We start from the raw sequence: 16821 nt of genomic DNA on the forward strand, positions 1-16821 counted from the left end.
AAGTTTTGATTTAATAAAATTGAAAATCAAAATTAAGCATCACTTATCCTTGTGAGTTGTATTGAGGAATGATATGTTAGATTATTACTCGATGCTAATGTTTCTTAGTCTAGTCTTCCCTATCATTATCTTTCCCAAAATAAAGCTACAAGGAGTAGGAAAGGTTAAAAAGTCAAACATTTAATCATTAATTAATTTCATTCACTTAATGGTTTTGAGAATTTGTTTTAGAAAGGAAAAAAAATAGTTTTGGATGCAATATTGGTCTTAAGATTCAATTTGATTATGCATTGATATTGGTTGTAAACCTTAGATTTTATGGTGCTCTCTTTCTCTAATGACTTGACATCGAATTGTGAAACTCTCTAGAATATTCCTTCTTTTGTTTGACTTATTTCATTAAATATTTTAGAAAATCTTTATTCATATTTTATCCTTATTTATTTAGTTTAAGATTACACTATCTTTAATAAATAATTAATCATTTTAATTTAAAAACAAATAAATGCATTAGAGCTAATCCAAAATAATGACAACTTAGAATACTATAAAATCATGATAACTCTATCTCTAGTTTTTCTTTACCAAATTTATCACATATTTAGGCTTTACTATTTTATTTATAAAAAAGATTTATTGTTACCTATCAACTTGATCTAGATTCTTGTGGCCATTGGGTGTGATTCCCCTACCTTTGGTATTAAAAAAAAAAAATCAAAATATATTAAAAAATATATATATATAGGATGGGATGATAAATAGGATGATTAATAGGCATTACTTGTGTTGCTAATTAAGTAGTTTCAATTTACTTCAATATATATATATATATATATATATTTTTTTTTAATTTTCTTCTATGAACGGTTTGGTCAGCTTAGATAGTGGTGTTTAAAGGCAAAAGGAGCGTAAGTCTCGTGTTGATCTGCTTGTGGTGGTCCTTGTTCATAAAATTATTTAAATTGATTAAAGATAAGATTGTGATTATTTTTTGTGACAATGAGTAGCATTATGAAAGAATTAAGTAGAGTTAGTTCATTCAGATTTCTTAGGATAGACAGTTTTGCATCATATAGTTAGCATGATAAAATTCTAGAGTTATCATCTCATCACATAAAGTTTAATAATTTACAATGTTTCTTCATTGTCTTGATCATCTCCAAACTGCTTGAGAGTTTGAATAAGTCCTTGACGATATTGTTCTAAATTTATAGCTGTTGCTAATGAAGCTTGACATTTGCTTTTCAAAGATAGAAATTCTGCTTGAGTTGACCCATGAGAAGAGTTTGTTGAATCTTTTGAATTTGATGATCCTAGCCTTGAAATTATTTGCAAAATCTTTTGTTTACACCTGAACTCTTGATTGAATTTATCCCACCATTTGATGTTGAATTCTTTAGAGAGAGATAGTGGAAAAGGTATTAGAGAGAAAAAGAACATTGTTACTGATTTTATTATTAAAAAAAAAATATTGAATGAAAATATAGAGAAAGTTGAGGTTTAAATAGAAATCTCCAACCAAATAACAAATCAGAAAAACGTAGAAATAATTAGCAATAAATTGGGTAAAAAATCAAAATGGGATCAAATTTTATTCCTAAAAAATCAAGACAACAGTCCAACTGCTTCCTAAAATCTTAGGATTTATGATATCTTGAGGAAAAACCCTTTCAATAGTCCTCCTCAAGCTAGATTGTAGACATTGAACAATCCCAGTTTACTTAACATCTTCTCAAAAAAGGGCCGTTATAATCCTTTGGTTAGAATACCTATTGTTTGCTCTGAGGAAGAGACATGAGGAATACCAATTTCACCACTTTCAATCTTTTCTCTAATGAAATGTCGATCAACCTCTACATGTTTTCTGTGATCATGATGAATGAGATTGTGAATCATACTGATTGTTCGCTTATTGTCATAGTATAATCTCTTTGGACTTTTGGTTGCCATATTAGTTCACTAACCCCATTAGCCAAGGATCGAAGCTCAGCTTCTGCACTGCTTTTGACCACTAATTTTGCTTTTTGCTTCTCTCTGTTACTAGACTGCCTCAAACATAAGAACAATACCTCAAAGTAGATCTTCTATCAACTTCCAAACCTACCCAATTTGCATCACTATAGGCCTCAGCCTCATGGGACTGCCTTTTCATAGAGAAAAGACCTCTCCTTAGACTTCCTTTTAGACACTTGAGAATTCACATGATAATGTCAAGATGTCACATGATAAACTAACTCACCAAATTATTATTATTTATTTGTAAGAACAAAACAAATATAAATATGCTTTTTTATAGGATGTAATATCCCTATACTAAAATAATATAACTTTTTTCTAAAAAATATAATTTATGATTTGTCATAATATTACTATTTATATTTTAATAAAAACTATTTATGTTTTAATGTATTTGTAATAAAAAATTATTTTTTAATAAGATTTGAATTAAGTTTAATTAATATTTTATAAATTCGAGTTTATTATTTTGTTTTACAAAATTAAAATACAAAATTGTAAATAAAATAACTTATCCAAACAAATTTTTTATTTTTTAAAAACAACTTACCAAATATATTTATTTTAATAAAATAGTAAAAAAACTTTTTAAAAATTTTTAACTTAAAAATATTTTAAAAAAATAAGTCTCAGAAAAACTTATAAAACGGGTATTACTGATTTTTTGATTTTAAAAACAGAAAACAACTTAAATGCTTTCAACTGAATTGAAAATAATTAAAAGCAGAGGCTACATCTGATTTGTGTACGAAGGGTGATAAGACGGTCAGAGTGACAGTATTTAAAACGTGATGTATGCAGATCACACACCACATCCTCCGAGTGTCTGGTCCCACTCTCTCCCACAATCTCTACCTTCTTCATCCATAAAGCCTCTTTCTCCACTTCTCCAAAACATCCTTTCAGGATGAACGCTACCGTCACCCAACATTTCTCCATTTTCTGTTTCTTCTTCTTCTCCTGAATCATTCCTCAACATTTCCATGGCAATCACATCTCTCTCTTCTCTCAGCTTCAATCCCGACCGTCCACTTCTTCTCTTCTCCTCATCCAATGGCCCTTCTTCTTCTTCCTCCTCCTCTTTCTTCACTGGTGGCACCCATTTCCGGACCCACAAGAGTCTCGCCTGTGTAAACTTACCTTCTTCTTCTCTATCCAGTAAAAGGGTCTCTGTGGTGGTTGCTGCTTCTTCGGACTATTATTCCACACTTGGGGTTCCCAAATCTGCCAGTAGCAAGGAAATCAAGGCGGCTTATCGAAAGTTAGCTCGCCAGGTATTCCATCCCTTTGGGGGGTATCTGTGTTTTTCTTTATTTACCGGTCTTTGTTTGGTTGTGGAGAAAATGCCGCAAAAGAGGAGAAGGGAAGCAAATGTTAAATTTTTGCCAATTTTTATTTTATTTTATTTTGGTTTGGGGCGAAAGTGGGAGACTCGTGGGAGTAAGTGGGGAGTTGTGTTGTTTGTCTTCTAGGATGCTAAGGATAATATTATTTCATTTTCTTTTCTCTCTAATTTCTGTGTGACTAAATTGAGTATGGTAGCTTCGTGAACCGTGTTTCTATTAGATTCTTGTGTTTTTTTTATTTGTGGTTCAGTTGGTGAACTGTGTTAATATCAGATTCTTGTGTTTCTTTTATTCTTGGGTTCAATTTAGGTTTTATTTGGCACTTTGAATGTGGGAGAAAGGAAAGAAAATGCCTGAAAAAGGTTTCATTTGTTAAGCATTCTGTGCATTTCCTTCAATCCTTGCTCTTTTTTTGGGTGGGCATAATTGAACTAGGCCATGGAGCGCTCTACTTTAATGCAGTGATCATTTGGTATTCTAATTAAGAGTAATTGCGAACCTGTGGTTGTAATTGTTTGAAGAAGTTTGATTTGTCATACTGTGATGCAATGTGGCATTGGTTAGTTACATGGGTTTCAAGTGCTTACAATTATTTGCTGAAATGGTGAGCATTGAATGACACTTGCGTTTCGGTTTGTGGGGTTTTCTTATTTTGATGCTACTAGTTTGTTTAATGTGTGTGTTTGTCATGGATTTGCCCACCTCAAATGAATGCAATGAAAGCTAATGATGCACTTTTGGGCAACCCAATTTTACGTGTTCTCCAGTGTTTGGAATCAGGAACCTAATAAAAAAGGATCAGTCAAGCACAACCCAAGTAATTTAGCAAAGCCAGGGAGTTGAGTCCATATGGATAATGCCACTTCAGGATGAAGGAAAAGTTGACCAATATTTCATCATATCTTTTCACATATAATGAAGATCTGGGGAGATTACACTGCACTGTAATCTTGGTTTGAGTGCTGTGCAATTTAATTTCTCTTTCGTTTGACTTGGTGTAAATTAGCATTATTTATGAATAAAAATGCACCTAAGTACTGCCATGTTTTAATTCATAAAAAATTGTATAGAGGAAATATGCTCTTGTGCTGATGCTAGCTATTGGTCTTGCCAATGTATGTTATATTTTAATGCATTTTAATTTTGCAAATCTAGTAGTGCTCACAAAAATTTTGCACCCTTTTTCTTTCCTCCTGTGGATTCTGATTTTTTACTCCTTTTTGTTTTTAAGTATCATCCTGATGTCAACAAACAACCTGGAGCCACCGAAAAGTTCAAGGAGATTAGTGCTGCATATGAGGTATACATGATAACTGATTTTCATTTTGATCTTGGTTCTTTTTATTTTTAAATTGTCTTGTTCTTTCTGGGTCTTCATTCCTTTTTCTGTTGGCATCCTGAGACCACATGCTGAATGGATGGCCTGAACCACCAACTCTTTAAGATGATATGCATTTATATTATTTTTCAAGAAATTTCAGTTTCTTCCTAGTGTGATTGCATCTTATTATGAAACTACCAAATTTACAATTTTTTTTATGTTTCTTCCAAGAAATGTAAAGGGAGAAGATCTTCATTTTGACCTGCATAGATGTGACAACAACAGTACTGCTTAAAAGTTACTTTAAGAAATGGTTGCAGCTGCCTGTCTGTCTTGTTAATTTCTTTAAAAGTTACTTAAAAGTTATTAATAAAAGAACAAATACAGGAGAGAAAAAAGAGACAATAGAAAGAGAAAAAAACCAAGGGAAGGATGAGAGGTCCTTCCTACACAAATACCAAGGAAAACACTCAACAATAGAACTCTAAAAACAAAAGAAACCCCAACAATCTTCAAACTCTTGAAAGGCAAACCCCAATCCAATTGAGTTGTAGAATGCTTAGAGGAACTCCTTTAAAAGCTTCAGTACAAGAAGCCCATAGAGAAGAATAAAACCAGATCAAATCCCAAACCATCTCTTCCATTCTCCCTTTATCCTCAAAGATCCTATTGTTTCTTTCTTGCCACACCATCCAAATCAAAGCAAGGCAAGCAATTTGCCAAAGTGTCTTGCCTCTTAATGAGTTCCCCAAGCCTTTAAAAGAAATAACCAACATGTCCTCAAGGCTCCTTGGAGGGACCCAAATCATACCTACTAGATTGAACAACCTGTGCCAAAGTCCAATGGTAACGGGACAATGAAGAAAAAGGTGATCAATCGACTCTCCATTTCCTTTGCAAAGAATGCACCATTGAGGACAGAGGGCTTTGTAGGGTCTTCTCAATTGCAACTTGTCATTAGTGTTTACCTTCCCATGTGCTACTAACCAAGCGAGGGCCTTAACCTTTGAAGGGACTTTTGAGCTCCATAAAAACTTGGCCGGAAGGAACATTAAAGGATTTGAAACTCTTGACAAGGCATAGAAAAAAGATTTCATTGAAAACGAGCCTGACGAAGACAAAGACCACGCTCTTGAGTCTGATGAAGAAGGGGAAAGAAGCATAGAATTAAGGGAGGACATTAATCTCTGAAGGAGATCAATTTCTGAATCCGTTAGATTGCGGCGAAAGTTAAAATTCCAAGACAATGGTAAGGAATTGCCAAGGACATTTGAAACAATGAGGTTTTTCACAGAAAAAACTCTGTAGAGATCAGCAAATTGAGAACACAAAGTTTGGTTTCCCCACCAAAGATCTTCCCAAAACCGAATTCTCTCCCCATTGCCCACCACTAGGCGGACAAAAGGGGAGAACTCTTGGAACTCTAGCTGAGTTGCTGACCCTCTTACTATGTGGTTCTTCCTGTCGACCTAATCTCCTCCATCCTCCCTAATTTATGTCCTTGATATTGTAAATGTCACGCTATTTCTTTGCCATCTTCATGTATATACATCTTAGTCTGTTAGAGGTATGAAATATTGATTTATTCATTCCAAAATAAATGGAATAGTGTCTTTTTGTTTCAGTTACACAGGGTAGGCATTTTGGGTTCCTTCTTGTTAAAGAGCATGATATATATTGTGGACTTGAATTCAATAAGCTTAAGTTTTTAGGAAAATTGGTTGATTAATATGGTATTAGATCCTCATTTGGTGGGAGATTATGTATTGGAGCCTCACCGCATATTTATTTTTCCAATTTATTGAGCCTAAAAGAGGTTGATTGTGGTTGTTTTCCTATGGGCCTTTGTGTCTCTCCTTGTGTAGGTATGAGGCCACACATGAGAGAGGATGCTAAAAATCATGATTTATATTTTGGACCCAAATCTTACAAACTTAAGCTTTTAGGAAATTGGTTGTCTAACAATTCTCAAGCTTAAGCTTAAGCATGTGGTACATTGATTTTTTCCCCTTGTTTTCTACCATTGCCCTTCTTTTTTGAGTCTAAAACTCATTCCTTATGGGTGCTTCCTTTTTTCTATTTGTCCTCACATCCAAAACCATCATTATTTCTCCTATGCTTTGTCTTGTATAACTAAGAGATTTGAATTTGAGTGGACTAGATTGTGACTCTCTTGATGTAGTTCCTAGTTAATGGCATCTTGCATTCAAGCTCTAATCATTAGAAAAAAATGCATTATTTTAGAATGCATGGAAAGCATGGTGGTGAAAGAAAAAATTGTGGAAGAAGTGACTGAGAAGTTTCAAATAGGTTATGCAATGCTATGACACATTGATGATAAAATATGTAATGTAAGGTCTTTAAGGTACAATTGCACATCATGGTCACTGCTATGATCCAAAATGATAAGGTTACAGCTCCTTTTATATAATCAAAAGACTAAATAAATGTTATTAAGAAAAAAAATAAATTATTAATATAAGCTTTATCAATATGAGGATGTTAGAATTAGCCCTAAATTGATTTTTTGTTGCACTTTACGCCATAATATCACCTTTCAATCTTAAAAATTAGGACGTTTTTATGATTGATATCTTTGATATGTAAACTGAATTTATTAAGAGGGAAAAATGTGAAAAGCGTCTGAATTAGGTAGGTGAAGAGAAGTAAGAGAAAAGAAAACGAGCTTAAGGAGAAAAAGAAACCAAAAGGAAAAAAAAAAGAGGGGTTATTTCCCAGAGAATCAGTCCCTCTTTGATGGAAAATCTTCCTGGAGACAACATTTTTGCACTTCATGACCATAAGCTCTGATATTTCAAGAATTATATTATTCTTCTCTTTCTAAAGACTCTAAAAGATTACGTGTGGTGCTGTTGAAAGCCTCCTTATTCTATCATTGCTCAAGCTAATCCTTTAATCCAGCATCAAATTATGGATAGAACATTGCATAATCATCTGAATCGTAAAAGATAAACAAATGCCAAAAATTCCTAAGGCCACTTTAAATTAAAGAAATAAATGTTCCACCTACTCCACTTTCTCCTTGCACCTGGCACTATTTTGGGGTCATCTAGTTCCTGATAATCAAATTGTCAACCACCAATCATCTAATCCTCACCACTGCCAATTCAGGAGAGTAAACTTAAATGGAATTGAAGGGACTCACACTGAAAACCCTACTCTCCATGAGTCCTCGAGTAGCCAACACTTCAGACTAAGATTCTATGAAAAGACCATTTTTGCTGATGCCAAATAACCCATTTTTCACCTCTCTATTATCATTTATTTGAAAGTAAGAAGCTTTCAGTTATATGATTGATCTATGAATGAGATAGATTGGCTATGGACAGATAGTATGTACTTTATTTATATGTCAATGATATTGTTGTGTGCTCATGTTTGTCTATGTGTATTGCTGACAATTGAGAAACTTGAAAATTTCATTCCTACAAAATGTTCTTCTAATTTTGATGTAAGTTCATGTATTTGACACAAATCTATAAATTTCTGAAGTCTAGAGTCAGATTCAATGTGGACTTTGGGGCAGCTGCTCTCCTCAACTCCAAAAAAAAGAAAAAGAAAAAGAATTGCAAATGCTATCAAGGGTTGACTTTTGGCCAAATGGGGCAATATGCATTTCACCTTATCCCCCAAACCTATGTTTAATATCAATTTAATTTGGCCTATCATGATGCCTATAACTTATGACAAATATTCACTATGCTTTAACATTTTCCTATTATATGTGTACTGTTGTTTCTTTTGTATATGTATATTTGTTAAAATCTTGTATCGCTTATAAGTGCTTTTTGAATTGTATATATAAAAATTATTTCTAAACTTTCTTGTTATATTGTTTCTAGTGAAATTAATGATGTTTTAAAACTTAGCAGGAAATTCTAGGGTTGGGACTTCTTTATTGGTTTCTTTCTGTCTTTTAAATTGTAAAACTAGTTATATGATAAAAATATTTGGTTTTTCTATGATTTTGAATTGATTTATTACATTGAATGAGTAAGATTTGAAAATGAGAAGTAACCTAAGGAAGAAAAGTGAATTACAGTCTCTAGATTTTTGAATGAATCATATAAACTAGTTTGAAAATTTTTTAACTTCTTATTTTGGATTTGAAAAAAACCTACTTTTTGGGACTTCCAATGTTGCGATTTGATATTTCCATTGATTTAGGCATGACATATGATTTTGGATGGGTCTATGACTCTGCATTGCACTTGCCAGCCCAAGGTCCCCAACTCAATTGCTTGGATTTGAATGTAGATCAGTGTGTTTGTGCATGCCACCATTTACATGAATAATGAATACCAATTTTCAACAGTTTTATTAATCTTCAATGATATTAGATGATAACAATTTTTCTGGGCTGGTTGGGGTTTAATAATCTGTCTTGAGTGTGGTTCAGGCTCAGTTTCAGCTCATACTGGGTCAATCCTTTTCTGGATTTTTTGGCCTAGTTGAACCTTACCAAACTTACAGACCAATTCATTAGAGTTAGCTCTAGCATTTTATGATACTCTTTTTGTCCAAATATTGTCTATTTCAGCATCCTTATTTTGACTTTTATTGTATGAACGTATGGTTTCTTGGTGGCTCAAAATACTAGTTCACAATGCATAATGTTTTTGGGACATGAAAAAGGCACAAATGTCCCTTGGGGTTAATTAAATTGCATGTTTTATATGAAAGTAGAAGAGAATGCAACAAATTTTCACTTTGTTTTGCACATAACTGTCCTGGTTTTATTTTTGGAAGCTCTTACTCTAGGATTCTATCAACCTTTTTCATTTTGCCATTGCCAACATATTTGTCTCAGGAGCCCATACTATGTTTTTCATGTTTATGAATGCCTATAATTCATGCTATCAATGTACACTTCAAGTTCATTATCTCTCTTTCATTAGATTGTCTTTTGAATTCTGAAGTACAACTTGTCAGGTGCTATCAGATGATAAAAAGAGGTCTTTGTATGATCAATTTGGTGAAGCTGGAGTGAAGAGCGGTGTCGGGGGACAAGCTGGTGCTTATACGGTATAGCATATTCTTGTTTTCTTTCCAATAGGGATAGGAGGTATGAGATAGTCTTGTATTTCTTTTAAAACTTATCTGACAAGTGACAAATAATAAATACTGAAAGGCAACATTTTCTTGGAGAAGCATAGGCCTTTTATTGGCTTGTATTTACGCCTTGAACTACCTTTGAACTATTTGAAGAAAACATTTTTTTTTTTTGATAAGTAACAATTGTATTAAAAGCGCCTAAATTATACACGATGTATACAAGGCAAAAAAAGGAGAGATAGACAAAAAACAACACCCTCGCTTCACTTACAGCCCAACCAATCTGAAGAAAACTTTAATTATGTGCTGATTTCTTTTTGTCACTGAACATGATATGATATAGAGTATGCTAGTGAGCATTTTGTTTACAAAATTTTATTCTTGACAAAATAGTGGAAACACAAGATAAAAAGTCTGAAGTGTTTTTAACTCTTGCTAAAAGCCACAACTTTTTGAATGCTGAAAGGCTATTGAGCTATTGAATGTTCGATATGTAGTAAAGACACCAGAATAGACCTGAAATGTATCAACTTCCATCCAACTCACCAAGGTTGTGGAAATCAGTTGTATGAGCCCTTGAAGCTTGGCTCAAGTGATAAGGGGTGGGGGAAAGGATCAGAAAACAAAATCATTTGCATGGCAAAATGTTACTGCAAATTTGCAAATCTACAATTGATATCAATTTTTTTTTCTACAGACTAATCCTTTTGATCTATTTGAAACCTTCTTTGGACCAAGCATGGGTGGGTTCTCTGGTATGGACCAAGCTGGATTCAGAACACGGCGGCGTACTACTGTCTCTAAAGGTGAAGATATACGGTGAGTCAAGATTTTAATAACCCTGTTTTAGGGCAATGTGGTCCTTGTGTGCTAATTTTAGGGCAATGTTTAATTTTGGTACTCAGAGATGAAGAGAAATGTTTACACTACTCACTGGGTACAGAATCTCTACCTTCTTTTGCACTATGAGAAGGTTGATTGAATACAAGACTACAAGTGGTCTTAGTTGTATGGCCCAGTTGAATTTCTAATGCTCCATTATTTTGTTTGTGTTTAATAACATTGTCACATTTTCTTTATTTTGATGTTGTAATCGCTTGAGAAATTATAATTATTATATTTTCATTAATTGTTGTATTGGAGGTGACCTGGGTTTGTATAGTTTCTTTATAAGAGCTTATTGCCTAAAAAGGAACTAGTTGTGTATTCTGTTCTTATTTTAGGGTTATGTAAGTGCGGAACTTATGGACAGAAGAACTTTCATCTCTCTAAACATGGGCCTTAGAGTACTGACTAATGGTGGGAACTTGATTTTTCAAATCTAGATTCTGCATTTTGTCACTTTTGATTGTGCAACTAATTAAGGAATGAAAGCAGTACTTTTTTAATCAAGTGCACTGGATAGGTGTAATGCTTAATGCAATTTAGTTTTGTTTATTTCATAATTTTTGGTAATTTTCCTGAGACCTGATAACTTTTTGCTAATAATAAATGGCATATCTATAGTTTTGCAAATTAGTCTTGGTCTGTGAGCAATGGTTGAAAAGGAAATGTTTGAATGTAATCTTTATTTTCTACCATTAATGCTAAAATGGTTGCATCTTTAAATTAGTGTAAGTGAGAAAATTAGCCTCTGCCTCTCTCTCTCTCTCTCTCTCTCTCTCTCTCTCTCTCTCTCTCTCTCTCTCTCTCTACCTCCCTCCCTGGTTTTCATATTTTATTTGTTCTATTATAGATATAACCATTAATTCACTGTTTTCCTTGTAACGCAACTATTACTGCCTTCTTTTATAATACTTAAGTGATGTATTTGAATTCTTTATTTATTCACTCATGTGTTATTTATCTGTTTTACTCATCTTTTAAAAAATTTGTTATGCTATTGTCTTTGTCTTTTGCCAAAGGTGCATAGCTAGTAGAATTCAGATCATTGCTCGTATCTGAGGCGATTCCTATTTTCTAGACAAATCTCAGTGAGAAAGATATACTTTGCAATTGTGAAATGCTTGAGAAGTTTCATCTTCGCTTGAACATTATGAAAAAGAAAGTAATGTACTTGTTAAAGTTGAGTGTTATTTCTTTTGAGTTTGTTCGTGGCAGAGAAAAGTCCAGTAGTATATTATCTTGCAGCTGATTTATTGTACCAATTCTATGTGCGGAATCCTTACTCTTATTGATTAATCATGGCAGTGATTGTATTTTGATAATTATGTAAAAACATACAGTAATTGGTACATGAAGATTATATTCATGTAACCACATTACCCGCAAGGGTAGCCCAGTTGGTTAGGGCGAATGCCGGGAAGTGTGGTCCCAACAAGTGACACATCGAATTCTGTTACTGATGATATCCTGAATTTACCCGGTGCTGGTTGTTGTGGGCGGTCAGTATCCCGAGGTTTGGGTCTTCAAGGAGAGTCCTAAGGGCTTGGCTATGGAAGGTTCCTCGGTTATCAAAAAAAAAAAAAAAAAAAAATTCCCCTCTATAAATTACTTTAGCATTTGTCATTGGTGGCTGGTTAAATGCTGTTTCTTTTTCTTATTATATGTTTGTTTCGCACTGAAATTACTTCTAGATGGTTATTGAGTACATTAGAATTGACCCCAGATTCCTTAGTGTTTCAGTTATGACATGACTTTAAAATTTTCTGAGGCTATATTTGGGGCTGAAAAGGAATTTGAGCTTTCCCATCTGGAAACATGTGAAGTTTGCACTGGTACTGGAGCAAAGATAGGCTCCAAGATGAGGATATGCTCAACTTGTGGTGGCAGGGGTCAAGTTATGCGAACTGAACAAACACCTTTTGGCTTGTTTTCGCAGGTATTTAATCACAATTGATTGGTTCAAATATAAAGCACCATGATCCAAAGTTAACATTAGAAAAACAGCAAAAGCTTTGCTAGAAAATGACTTGCAATGCTATTCTATATTTTATTGATATAAAATTAGTTTGCATAATGATTATTAACTTGTTCAGAATTTATCAATTGCTTTAGCGTTTGCATTGTATGCTGGTAGTTATCTGCTATTTGCATGAAGATATTTCCTTTATATGAGCAGCATATAGAAAAATTGGGTGAAATTTACTTATAGCTGAGTAGGTTTTATGCCGCTATGTTGATGTAGAGAGTGAACTCTGAAGATAGGAGTGTAAATGAGAAAACTATTAATGCTTGGCAACTCTATACTTACAGATATAGAACATCATGACGCAGAAGTATCAGTGAACTTGCATTTATAATGGAGACGGTAAAAAGTATTGGACCTCTATTCACTTTCTCCTTCAGTATGCATGGTTTTCATCTCTCTATTTTTGTCCAACAGGCTCTAATATATAGTGAAAGTCAGCAATCTGAACAGAGCATTTCCATATTGTCTAGATGACCCAGGGGAGAGAGGGGCGGCGGGTGTTGGGATGGGATTTCCATGTTGTCTAAATCTTGGAAAGCACTCCATTTATGAGTGATAGTACCTCTGCTTCTACTATTTATGATGCAACTGTACATGTTTGGAGTTCCCATCCCTTGTTGCTAATTGTAGCATGAAGGGGAAATGCCAACTTGGAGGGAATGGGAGTGAAAGTGGTAAAACCTCCTTGATAGTGGAAGAACTCATGCAACTGATGAGCTTCGATAGAAGCATATACTTGATAATATAGACCTTCTGGTGTCTGATCCTTCAAAATGATAGGACCAGAGATCTTTAGAAAGCAAAGAAATGTTTGATCATGTGCTAAAGTTCTCATTTCTTTATAATCTTTTGTTGTGGGTTAGGATGTACATTGATGGAGGCTCCCTAGTCATGTTAGATTCTGTAGACTGGTTGGAATATTCTTGAAGGGGTGGTTGTTTTTTTGTTGCCCTTTCTTTTTTGTTATGCTTTCTTGGCTTCCTTTGTGTATGGCCTATGTAGAAACTGAGAATCTTTCTAATATTCATTCAAAATTGTATTTTTTTTACATAATTGAGTCGCTATTTAACATATACACAAAGAGCAAAGAAATTGAAAAAATAAAAATATGGAAAAAAATTAAAATCACACAAATTACCCACAATCGGGGCCTTAATCTTTCCCTCAATATCCTACAAATCACCATTCAAATTATATCGGATTTCCACACTCCCCCTCAAGTTGGATCATAGATATTAATCATGTCCAACTTGCAAATAAAATCTTGAAAACTTGATTTCTGTAACCCCTTGGTGAAAATATCTGCCAATTGTTCCCTTGTAGGGATATAAGTCATGTAAATAATCCCTTTCTCAATTTTCTCCTTTATAAAGTGTCTGTCCACTTCTATATGTTTGGTCTTGTCGTGCTGAACAGGATTATGAGAAATACTAATGGCAGCTTTATTGTCACAATAGAGTTTAATGGAGAACTCTATTGTAATGTGTAGTTCTTCTAACAATTTCTGCAACCATAGTCCTTCACACATACCTTGTGCAACTGCTCTGAATTTAGCCTTGGCACTGCTTCTGGCTATTACACTCTGCTTCTTACTTCTCTGTGTTACTAAATTCCCTTAGACATAGGTATAGTAGCCTGTAGTAGACCTTCTGTCATCTGCTGATCTCGCATAATCTGCATCTGTATAAATCTCTACCTTCTTACTGTCACTCTTTTTAAAGAATAGTCATCTCCTTGGAGAACCCTTTAGGTATGAGGATCTTATACACTGCTTTAAGATGACTTTCCTTCGATGAATGCATGTACCGGCTAACCACGCTTACGACGAAAGCAATGTCTGGTCTAGTGTGAGAAAGGTAGATCAGTCTACCTACTAGTCGCCGATATCTCTCTCTATCCACGGGTTTTCCGTCGCTTTCCATCTTTTTTCTTGCCTTGATAGGAGTATCGCTTGGCTTATATCCCAGCATGCCAGTCTTAGTGAACAAGTCGAGTACATACTTTCTTTGGGAAATACTAATTCCCTTCCTTGATCTGGCGACTTCCATTCCTAAGAAATACCGCATTTGATGGGATCTTTTACCTCAAATTCTGTGGTTAAGACCTTCTTCAACCTTTCCACTTCTCCCGTGTCATCTCCAGTGAGAATAATGTCATTGACATACACGATTAGGATGGTCATCCTTCCATCGTTGGATTGTTTGAAGAATATAGTATGATCCGACTGTCCCTGTTGGTATCCTTGGTTCTTAATCACCTTTGCAAATCTATCAAACCATGCTCTCGGTGATTGCTTGAGACTATAGAGAGATTTCTTCAATTTGCATACCCTGGTTTCTTCTTCTTCTTTATAGAACCCTGGTGGTAGCATCATAAACGCTTCTTCTTCCAGCTCACCATTCAGAAAGGCATTCTTGATATCAAACTGATGGAGTGACCAGTCGAGGTTTGCTGCCAAGGATAAAAGAACTCGTATAGTGTTCAGCTTTGCCACTAGTGCAAATGTCTCGATATAGTCGATGCCGTAGGTCTGAGTGAACTCCTTTGCAACCAAGCGGGCTTTGTATCGTTCTATTGTGCCATCCGCCTTATATTTCACTGTGAATACCCATTTACAACCCACTGGCTTCTTCCTTCTTGGCAAATTCATCACTTCCTAAGTCCCATTTTTTTCCAATGCCCTTATTTCTTCCATCACCGTCTCTTTCCATTTTGTAATCTCCAATTTTTCCTGGAATGTTTTTAGGAATATGGATTCTATCAAGGTTAGTTGTAAAAGTACAACACTTTGCAGAAAAAGCATTATAAGACACAAATTTCAAGATAGGATGGAGAGTACATGAATGTGGTTGTTTCCTAAGAGCAATGGGTAAGTCATCTGTTACTTGATCAGGATTGGAGCCAGACTCCCGAGGGGTTGGAACTATCACCGGTTCTGACTTTTTTAGTACTTTGGAGATGAGTATCTCATTGAACTTCGATTTTGGCCTCCTTGAGTAGATGGGTGTTTCCCTATTTGTCTGTAATTTCGTATCTCCCCCTGAGTTTAAGTGTCCTTCTGTATTAGGCGAAGGGATAGATATAAGACACGGAGTGGATTCGAACACAACAACATCGAGGTAGTCAAAGGTTAAAGGTGGTCTAGTTTCACTCACGGACTCCCCCTGAAGCGAGTAATAGGGAGTATGCTCAAAAAATGTGACATCTAGGCTAACATATAACTTTTGTGAAATTGGGTCATAGCATTTGTAGCCCTTTTGTGTGGAAGAGTAGCCAAGAAAGACACATTTAAGCGCTTTGGGATCAAATTTGTTCCGCTTAGGTCCTTGAGTGTGGACAAACATAGTGGACCCAAACACACAAAGTGGAAGATGTGCATCGAGTCTAGAATGAGGAAAAAACTCTTGAAATTTCTGGAGGGGTGTAACAAAAGATAGGACCCGACTAGGCATTCGGTTAATAAGGTATGTGGCTGTCAAAATGGAGTCACCCCAAAATTGTGAAGGCATGTGAGAGGTAAATATCAAAACACGAGCAACTTCAAGAATATGTCTATTTTTCCGTTCTGCAACCCCGTTTTGCTATTCAGTACCATTATCAATACGAAGAATTTGAATTTCGGTGTGAAACTGAGTTTGTATCATAGAGTGAAAGTTCATGAAGACTGATCATCGAACCTCAATTTTATCAGTCAACAAATATACCCAACATAGGCGAGTGTGATCATCAATAAAAGTAATATGGGACTGTGGACTCAAGATTGAAAGACAATGTGGGAGGGGTGTTATGCAAGTTGGATATAGAGAAGGCTTATGACCGTGTTAGCTGGAGCTTTTTGTTGGCTGTTCTTAAAGAGATGGGGTTTGGAGAGAGATGGATAAAGTGGATTGATTGGTGTATCTCCATAGTGAAATTCTCCGTGTTAGTTAATGGGTCTCCATCCGGTTTTTTTCAAAGCACGAGGGGGCTAAGACAAGGAGATCCCCTTTCCCCTTATTTGTTTGTGATCGCCATAGAAGTTTTTAGTAGTATGATGAGAAGGGCTATTAGTGGGGGCTACTTATCTGGGTGGAAGGTGAGTGGTGGGAGGGGTGAGGGGATGCATATATCGCATTTGTTGTTTGCGGATGATACGTTGGTTTTTTGTGAGG

At 35.0% G+C, this 16821-nt stretch overlaps 1 protein-coding gene across 3 annotated transcripts; it reads left to right on the forward strand.

The window, feature by feature from the left end:
• The first annotated feature begins 2869 nt into the window (after nt 1–2869).
• On the forward strand, nt 2870–13040 carry LOC117921645 (chaperone protein dnaJ A7A, chloroplastic-like). Of its 3 annotated transcripts, none has more exons than XM_034839594.1 (6): nt 2872–3290; nt 4594–4662; nt 9637–9729; nt 10457–10578; nt 12385–12580; nt 12887–12985. In XM_034839594.1, the coding sequence occupies exons 1-6, from the start codon at nt 3000–3002 to the stop codon at nt 12968–12970; spliced, it is 855 nt and encodes a 284-aa protein (XP_034695485.1). In that variant the 5' UTR covers nt 2872–2999; the 3' UTR covers nt 12971–12985. The 3 variants fall into 3 exon arrangements, with proteins under 3 accessions (XP_034695487.1, XP_034695485.1, XP_034695486.1); XM_034839595.1 differs by having other exon boundaries at nt 2880–3290; nt 12955–13040; XM_034839596.1 differs by lacking the exon at nt 12887–12985 and having other exon boundaries at nt 2870–3290; nt 12377–12477.
• The last annotated feature ends 3781 nt before the right edge of the window (nt 13041–16821 follow it).

This window comes from Vitis riparia, chromosome 9 (assembly GCF_004353265.1).
Source record: "Vitis riparia cultivar Riparia Gloire de Montpellier isolate 1030 chromosome 9, EGFV_Vit.rip_1.0, whole genome shotgun sequence".
Lineage (NCBI taxonomy): Eukaryota > Viridiplantae > Streptophyta > Magnoliopsida > Vitales > Vitaceae > Vitis > Vitis riparia.

Excerpts from the sequence above, each read along its gene's own strand:
- LOC117921645 (XM_034839594.1), top strand. The coding sequence starts at position 3,000 with ATGGCAATCACATCTCTCTCTTCTCTCAGCTTCAATCCCGACCGTCCA. Across the intron at positions 3,291-4,593 it reads ATCGAAAGTTAGCTCGCCAG|TATCATCCTGATGTCAACAA; the intron begins GTATTCCATCCC and ends TTTGTTTTTAAG. Across the intron at positions 9,730-10,456 it reads GACAAGCTGGTGCTTATACG|ACTAATCCTTTTGATCTATT; the intron begins GTATAGCATATT and ends TTTTTTCTACAG.